The sequence below is a fragment of the Asparagus officinalis genome, chromosome 5, assembly GCF_001876935.1.
Source record: "Asparagus officinalis chromosome 5, Aspof.V1, whole genome shotgun sequence".
Lineage (NCBI taxonomy): Eukaryota > Viridiplantae > Streptophyta > Magnoliopsida > Asparagales > Asparagaceae > Asparagus > Asparagus officinalis.
Window position 1 is genome coordinate 122,116,841 of NC_033798.1, and position 9,339 is coordinate 122,126,179.

The 9,339-nt window shown below is 42.6% G+C and overlaps 1 protein-coding gene across 4 annotated transcripts in view; it reads left to right on the forward strand.

Annotated features, from left to right (window-relative positions):
• The window catches only part of LOC109841035 (probable alpha,alpha-trehalose-phosphate synthase [UDP-forming] 9), a 13,943-nt gene that overhangs the window by 1,498 nt on the left and 3,106 nt on the right, over positions 1 to 9,339 (forward strand). For all 4 annotated transcript variants that reach the window (XR_002247120.1, XR_002247121.1, XR_002247122.1 and 1 more), the window contains one exon: positions 6,770 to 8,741. Coding sequence is in view for 1 of the 4 variants with exons in the window: in XM_020409891.1 (XP_020265480.1) it covers positions 6,871 to 8,741 (1,871 nt within the window). In the remaining 3 variants the exon portion in view is untranslated. The remainder of the gene's footprint in view (positions 1 to 6,769; positions 8,742 to 9,339) is intronic.

Below are 9,339 nucleotides of genomic sequence, written 5' to 3' on the forward strand. Positions count from 1 at the left end.
AAATATCTGAAAAGACTTGTGCAATTGCGATATTTGAAATGATGCACTTTATGCAATGTTTTTTGATTGTAAACTTTACACATTTGCCAATAGTTTTATCACCATATAGAATACGAATGTCTAAATTGTTGGTTTGGCACATACTGTAAACCTATTAGCTGACAACTTGAGATTTTCGATCAAAAGAAAAGGTGGACCTATTAACTGACAACTTGAGATTTTGGATCAAAAGAAAATGCCATTAGATCGTGAGCATTTTTTAATTAAACGCAATTGGTTATCAGTGTTGGGAATTTAAACGCCTAAATCCCTAATGCAACAGAAACGCAGAATAGAAAAAGTACACCAAGATTTACCAGGTTCGGCAACTGCCTACGTCCTCGGGAGCCACACAGTCAATTTCTTATTAATCAAACAAGAAATTACTGCCTACGTCCTCGGGAGCCACACAGTCAATTTCTTATTAATCAAACAAGAAATTACAAATCAAAAGCAAATCCCAAAACTGAGATTTCTCAAAGGTCAATTTCTTATTAATCAAACAAGAAATTACAAATCAAAAGCAAATCCCAAAACTGAGATTTCTCAAAGATGAACACTGTAGCTAAAGTGTTAATAATTAAAGGGAATAAACCCTTTCAATTCTCTCTCTCTAAAATCCTTTCTTAATCTCCCCTCAATGCACGGTTGAGAGCTGGAGATGAAGAACCAAAATCGCTGCTGCGATTTCAAGGTTTGAGAAGGAACGCTGCTGCGTTATTTTGGTGCCGCCGCCAGAGAGAAATCAGAGGAGGAGAAGCAACAACAAAACCCTAGGGCGACGAGGGGTTTATATAAGCAAACATGACAGGCTGGCGACAGCCTGTCGCCAGCCACGCGAAGACGCGGACGTCGGAGCGCCAAAACGCGGACGTCAGAGCTTGGACGCGAGGGTCGGTGTCCCAAACGCGAGGGTCGGTGTCTGAAACGCGAGGGTCGAATTTCCCAAACGCGAGGGTCGCGTTTCCCACAATTTGAGCTCGCCTGCTCGAGCTCCACCTGAAACTGCGCCTGCAGTTCGCCGTCGACTTCGCCTGAGTCGACGTCCACGCTCGCCTGCATGATCCTCAAGCTCGTCGGAGCTTCGCCGGAGCTCCTCGCCGGAATTGAGGTTTGATCTACACCCCTTTCTAACAATCTCCCACTTGGAGATCAAACCGCCGTCAACGGGCTATCTCATCAAGCTCCTCTACTGTTTGGCTCCGCCCTCATCATCTATGCATGAAGGCCAACTGAAGTTGCGCACAACTCCAGTTTCTGAACTGTCACCGTCTTGGTTAACATGTCTGCTGGATTTTTACTTCCTGGAATCTTTTCCAGTTTCAACACGTCATCTTCCAACAGGGATCTGATGAAGTGGTACCGAAGCGCAATATGCTTCGTTCTAGAATAAAATGCTGAATTCTTCGTCAAGTTTATCGCACTCTGGCTATCACTGTGCAAAATATTCTTCTCCTGTTTAAATCTCAGCTCTGTCAACAAACCCTGAAGCCATATCATCTCTTTACTGGCTTCAGTCACTGCAACATACTCAGCTTCTGTAGTTGATAGGGTAACGATCTTCTGTACCTGTGACATCCAACTAACAGCTGTAGTTCCAACGGTGAATACATAGCCGGTGGTGCTTCTTCGGTGATCAACTTCACCGCCGAAGTCTGCATCTACGTACCCTTGCACTTCCACATTTCCCTTATCAAAGTGCAAATACTTCTGTGTGGTGCCTCGTAGATATCTCAGAATCCACTTGACCGCTTCCCAATGAGCTTTTCCTGGATTCGACATAAACCGGCTGACCACTCCCACTGCATGGCCAATATCTGGTCTCGTACAGACCATTGCGTACATCAAACTTCTGATAGCTGAGGCGTAAGGAACCTGAGCCATACTCTCTTTCTCTTCTTCTGATTGAGAAGACTGATCCTTAGATAGATGAAAATGGCTGGCCAAGGGTGTGCTCACAGGTTTGGCGTCGCCCATGTTGAATCTTTGCAAAACACGGTTGATGTACTCCGTCTGAGATAACTGCAAGAGACCTCTCTTCTTATCTCTCGTGATTTGCATTCCAAGGATCTTCTTCGCTGGACCCAAGTCCTTCATGTCAAACTCCTTTGACAGCTGCTGCTTCAAACTCTTGATATCTTTCATATCTGCTCCTGCAACCAACATATCATCAACATACAGCAGTAGGATGATATAGCTGGACTGATATCTTTTGAAGTAGCAACAGTGGTCGGCGTTGCACTTCTGGAAACCTTCCTTGTGCATGAAGTCGTCAAACTTCTTGTACCACTGTCTTGGGGCTTGTTTCAGGCCATACAAGCTCTTCTTGAGTCTACACACCAGGTTCTTCTTTTTTTCTTCTGAGAAACCTTCTGGCTGGTGCATGTATATCTCCTCTTCTAGATCTCCGTGAAGAAACGCCGTCTTCATGTCTAACTGTTCGAGATGAAGATCTTCAATTGCTACAATACTCATCACGGTCCTGATAGTATTTAGCTTTACCACGGGAGTGAAAATATCGGTATAGTTAATTCCTTTCTTCTGCTGGAAACCTTTGACAACTAGTCGGGTTTTATATCTTCTGGAACCATCCTGCTCCTCTTTCACCCGGTACACCCATTTGTTGTGGAGTGCCTTCTTACCCGTGGGTAACTCAGCTAGTTCCCACGTCTGGTTTGAGATGAGAGACTTCATCTCATCTTTCATGGCAAGCTCCCACTTGCTCGCATCTCCACACTGACAAGCTTCATCAAAGCTTTCAGGCTCCCCACCATCTGTCAACAACAGATAGTTCATGTATCTCCTGTTGGGTACAGGAGGACGAGAAGATCTTCTTAATATCGGAGCTGGTGCGTCGGGCTCCTGCGCACCATCTTGTCCAACAGGCTCTTCTTGCTGAGGATCCTCTGCATTGGGTTCTTCCGAGAGGTTACTCGGGACATCATCTGCATCTACAAATATTGACTCGCTCTCTGAGTCATCTGTCTTGTGCATGTCCTTGTACATCACCTTCTCGTTGAATATCATATCTCTGCTCCTGATCAGCTTCTTGTTTTCGTTGTCCCAAATACGGTAGCCGAACTCATCTTCACCATAACCGATGAAAGTGTATTTCTTTGACTTGGGATCAAGCTTATTCCTGCCTTGATCACTAATATGCACGTAAGCTACACAACCGAAAACTTTTAGATGTGAGAGTTTTACCTCCTTTCCGCACCATACCTCATCTGGTATTCTGTGCTCCAATGGAACCGATGGACCTCGGTTGATCAAGTAAGCTGTTGTGTTGACCGCTTCTGCCCAGAACTGTTTCGGTAGGCCTGACTGTACTCGAATGCTTCTGGCTCTTTCCGTCAACGTTCGGTTCATCCGCTCAGCTACACCATTTTGCTGAGGCGTGCCGGGCACGGTTCTCTCCATTCTGATCCCGTGCTCATAGCAGAACTTCTTGAATCCGGTGTCTTCATATTCACCGTCATTGTCGGTCCTGAACCGGTCTCATTCTCGACCATAGCTTTCCATCTCCTAAAAGCCTCAAATACTTCTGACTTATGCTTCAGAAAGTAGACCCACACTTTCCGAGAGTGATCATCGATAAAAGTCACGAAGTAGTGTTTTCTACCAATGGACGCGGTGGTTGAAGGTCCCCACACATCTGAGTGAACGAGCTCTAGCTTCTGCTTCCTGAGGGTTCTGCCACTTATCTGAAAGCTGACTCTCTTCTGCTTTCCAAGTATACATTCTTCACACATATCCATCTCCACTGACTGCAGTCCTGTGAGTTTTTTCTTTGTGTGCATGATCTTCATCCCCTTTTCACTCATATGACCGAGTCTCTGGTGCCACAGCTTTGAAGTTTCATTGCCTGCTGCAACTGAGATCAAACAACGTGTACCTGCTGTCATATATAGGGTACCAGTCTTCCTGCCTCGTGCAATCGTCATTGCGCCCTTTGAGATCTTCCAATCATCTCCATGGAAGGTCGTGGTATATCCTTCGCCAGCCAACTGACTTACGGATATTAAATTCTTTCTCAGGTCGGGAATATGCCTGACATCTTTCAGCTCCCATACAGACCCGTTCAACTTAATTTTCACCACGCCTTTGCCCACAATAGCACATGGTTGATCATCACCAAGATACACGTATCCAAGATTTCCGGGGGTATACTTCTCGAAGAATTCTTTCTGAGAAGTAGCATGGAACGACGCTCCTGAATCTAACACCCAAGATTCCTCCTTGCTCTCCAAAGAGTATATCAATGCGTCGTCTCCTCCTGAGGTGGATGTGACATTCACCTCTGCCTTCGCCTCCTTATCCTTCTGTGCACTCTTACACTGATTCTTGTAATGCCCGGTCTTTCCATAATTCCAACACTCGATAGCCTTCGTGCTGTTGCTTGGATTCCTTGACTTGGACCTCCTGTTCTTTGATCTACCTCTGAAGTTTGATTTGCTCCGTCCGTTTCCTCTGGTTGAATTTCTACCTCTTGACTCTGTATGCAATACTGAAGAGGTTGTAACTTCACCCGTCTCTCTCCGTCGGATCTCCTCACTGAGAACCAAATCACGAACGTCGTCGAACATTAACTTTTTCTTTCCCGACGAGCTACTCACAGCTGTGACTGTAGCATTCCAACTCTCTGGCAGGGAAGACAAAAGTATCAACGCCCGAACTTCTTCATCAAACTCAATTTCAACTGAACTCAATTGGGTTATAACCGTATTAAGTTCATTGAGGTGTTGTGCTACTGACGCGCCTTCCGCCATTTTCAGATTGAATAACCGCCGTATTAAATGAACTTTGTTCGCGGCTGATGGCTTCTCATACATGTTTGAGAGTGCTGCCATAAGACCTGTCGTGGTCTTCTCCTTCGCTATGTTGAACGCAACATTGCGATTCAACGTCAATCTGATAACTCCGAGGGCTTGTCTATCTAGAAGGCTCCATTCATCTGCCTTCATAGAATCCGGCTTCTTCCCCGATAGTGGTTGATACAGATTTTTCTGATACAGATAATCCTCTATCTGTATTTTTCAGAATCCGAAATATGTTCCATCAAATTTCTCAAGTCTTATTTTTCCTTCATCTGCGGCCATGGCTCCCACTTGAATCTGACTTCCTCTATATCGTTTCACGCTCTGATACCAGTTGTTGGGAATTTAAACGCCTAAATCCCTAATGCAACAGAAACGCAGAATAGAAAAAGTACACCAAGTTTTACGAGGTTCGGCAAACGCCTAAATCCCTAATGCAACAGAAACGCAGAATAGAAAAAGTACACCAAGTTTTACGAGGTTCGGCAACTGCCTACGTCCTCGGGAGCCACACAGTCAATTTCTTATTAATCAAATAAGAAATTACAAATCAAGAGCAAATCCCAAAACTGAGATTTCTTAAAGATGAACACTGTAGCTACAGTGTTAATAATTAAAGGGAATAAACCCTTAATTCTCTCTCTCTCTCTCTAAAATCCTTTCTTAATCTCCCCTCAATGCACGGTTGAGACCTGGAGATGAAGAACCAAAATCGCTGCTGCGATTTCAAGGTTTGAGAAGGAACGCTGCTGCGTTATTTTGGTGCCGCCGCCAGAGAGAAATCAGAGGAGAAGAAGCAACAACAAAATCCTAGGGCGACGAGGGGTTTATATAAGCAAACATGACAGGCTGGCGACAGCCTGTCGCTAGCCACGCGAAGACGCGGACGTCGGAGCGCCAAAACGCGGACATCAGAGCTTGGACGCGAGGGTCGGTGTCCCAAACGCGAGGGTCGGTGTCTGAAACGCGAGGGTCGAATTTCCCAAACGCGAGGGTCGCGTTTCCCACAATTTGAGCTCGCCTGCTCGAGCTCCACCTGAAACTGCGCCTGCAGTTCGCCGTCGACTTCGCCTGAGTCGACGTCCACGCTCGCCTGCATGATCCTCAAGCTCGTCGGAGCTTCGCCGGAGCTCCTCGCCGGAATTGAGGTTTGATCTACACCCCTTTCTAACAATCAGTCTGTCAAGCTCAATTAAAGACCTATATTTTTCTACCTAGTTTGTTCAGCTATAACATTGAGGTGTTTTTTTTCTAATCCTGCAAACTTTTTTTGCTTTTGCCAATAATTTTTGCCACATCACAAAAGAAAGTTGGTGTGATCTACATTGTTGGTTTGGCATAAATTGCCAGCCAGGTTGAGAGTTTAGATGAGAAGAAAATATAATTATATCTCTAAGAAGAAAATACAATTATATCTTCAAAATTAACGATAAAAAAACTTTGTTATTCAATCAGTGAAGCTTAGTTAAAGTCTTTCACACCTATACTAAAAGAATGTCGTGTTAATTGTGTTTTGATTATCTGTTTAGACTATCCCTATGGGCAATATGCACTAAAAAATCGCTGGATTCATGAGCATGAATTGTGTAGCATTATGTATAACAAAAGAACTAATAAATATTTTCATGTAAATTATGCTGCAAGCTGCTTTATTTTTGTACAATCTTCACTACTCTATGATAGTAGACCATACCTTAAAATCACTAGGCCATGTCACAAATATGTAAGTACTATTGTGGTATCTGTAAATTTATTCTTTCCTAAATACATACCTTTTCTAGCATTCCCCAGTTAAAGCAGGGATATGATTCAAACGTTTGATTTTTTTTATGGGTATAATGCAAAAGTTATGATAATTCTTTAACAGCCGACTTGTATCAGTTTTTAAAACTTGTCTCGTATTCCTGTTTCAGGTGATTTTCTTCCTGAAGAAAAAGGAGACTTAGTCCATCAAAATTAAAATATTCTTTCTTACAATTCAGTGCTCATAGTCAATAAAGATTCATAGGCAATCATGGTATCAGAATCAGATGCTTACAAATTAAGCGTGCAGTCCGATAATATACTTCCCAATTCTAGTGATGCTAGGAGGAGTCATGTGAATTCTGATACAAAGCGAATGATTATGGTTGCAAATTTTCTTCCCCTTCGTTCTTGCAAGGACGAAACAACCGGTCAATATTCCTTTTCATGGGATGAGGACTCACTGCTACTCCAAATGAAGGATGATTTTTCTTATAAGACCGAAGTTATATACATCGGCAGCCTTATGGTAGATATTGACATAAGCGAACAAGAACGAGTTGCACAAAATCTCTGGAAAGATTACAGGTGTGTGCCAACGTTCATTGATCATGATCTCCAAGAAAAATTCTACCATGGATTCTGTAAAGGACAATTATGGCCACTATTTCATTATTCTCTGCCCTTCACTCCAAAGGATGGTAATCTCTTCGACCGCTCCCTTTTCCAAGCTTATGTCTCTGCAAATACCACTTTTGCCGAAAAGATCATTGAGGTAATAAATCCTGATGATGACTATGTCTGGGTTCATGATTATCATCTAATGCTTCTTCCGATTTTGTTAAGGAAGAAGGTAAGCCAAGTCAAGCTCGGTGTCTTTCTCTATATCCCATTTCCATCCTCAGAAGTTTATAAGGCCCTACCTGTTAGAGAGGAAATCCTCAGGGGTTTACTAAATGCTGATGTTGTTGGTTTCCACACATTTGATTATGCAAGGCATTTCCTTTCTTGTTGCAGCAGAATACTAGGCCTGGATCATGAACTGAAGCATGGTTCTATTGGGATTAATTATTATGGACGAACAGTTAGAATTAGGGTTCTTCCGGTAGGAGTTCATGTGGGGCGGATTAAGTCTGTAATGAATTTGCCTTGTACCATTTCAAAGGTTGAAGAAATCAAGGAAAAGTTCAAGGGCAAGAAATTGTTTTTGGGAGTTGATTACATGGAAGCTTTCAAAGGTATCAGTCTGAAATTGCTAGCTCTGGAGCTTGTGCTGCAGAGAAATCCTGAGCTTAGAGGAAATTTAGTCCTTGTTCAGATTGCCAATCCTGCTCGTAGTGCAGGAAAAGGTGTGATGGAATCTAGAACTGAAGCAATGTCGATTGCTGAAAGAATCAACAATACTTATGGTATCCAAGGTTATCAACCAGTTGTCTTTATCGAACACTCAATTCCTTTCTATGAAAGAGTCGCATTCTATGTGGTATCTGAGTGTTGCATTGTGAATGCTCTTAGGGAAGGGATGAATTTAGTTCCGTATGAGTATGTTGTTTGTAGGCAAGGAAACAGTACTAGTACTCTTATTGTGTCAGAGTTTGTCGGTTGTTCTCTGTCCCTAAGTGGAACATTCAGGGTGAACCCTTGGAGTGTTGAGGATGTAGCTGAGGCTATGTATCTTTCAGCTGGGATGTCTGAAAGCGAGAAGAAGTTTCGTCACGAGAAGCACTACGACTATGTGAGCTCTCACCAGCTCAGCTATTGGACCTGCTGTTTTGCTCAAGATCTTAAAAAGGCTTGTGAAGATAACCGAAACAGAAGATGCTGTACCCTTGGCTTTGGTTTGGATGTCAAAGTTGTTGCTCTTTCGCCCAGTTTTGATGAGTTGTCGATTGATGAAACTGTGTCTTTCTATAAGAGAGCTAAAAGGAGGGCGATATTTTTGGATTATGATGGCACTATAATGCCCGAGTTTTACAGGGATAAGACTCCAAGTGAAGAAATTGTTTCGCTTCTGAATACTCTGTGCAGTGATCCTAACAATACGGTGTTCATTGTTAGTGGGAGGGGTCGGAGTTCTCTCGGGGAGTGGTTCTCCTCATGTGAAAAACTAGGGATTGCTGCTGAGCATGGCTATTTCATCAGGTATGTGTCTTTGATCTCATTTGTTTTCATGTCCTCATAAATCTAGTATTTCTTTCTTTGCACATTGAACATGACTTTTTTAATATGTTACATGAATGCTGTTTCATAATCAAATTTTTTGTCTCTTTAATTCTTGTTTATTTTTTTTGTGAAAAAAGATGACCATGGTATACCACTTTAAGTTGTCATGTGGTTAATATAAATAATTGCTTCCCTTAGACCTTGGAAGAAATACTGGATAGGAGTTAGCTTCACATCGAAACTTGTTTATCGACACCCGCACGAATTAATGGATCAGGTAGACATAAAACCAGCATTAAGAACTCTAAATTGACCAAAATTTTATGGTGATGCTTCCTGAGAGTTATTATGAATCTGCATCCTAGAGCATCGCCTCTGTACATAGACAACAGTCCAAGGTACTAAATTGATTAAACAATGCTATAAAAATTAGACCTAGTACAGGATTTGGCAAAACATGCTAAGAGGTACAAATTTAATCGGGTTAAATTTTGTTAATCATGGTCAACTTGAATTTGAATAAGATCTTCATCTGATTTTCGTATAGGCAGAAGTTTCTATATTTAGGTGGTAACAG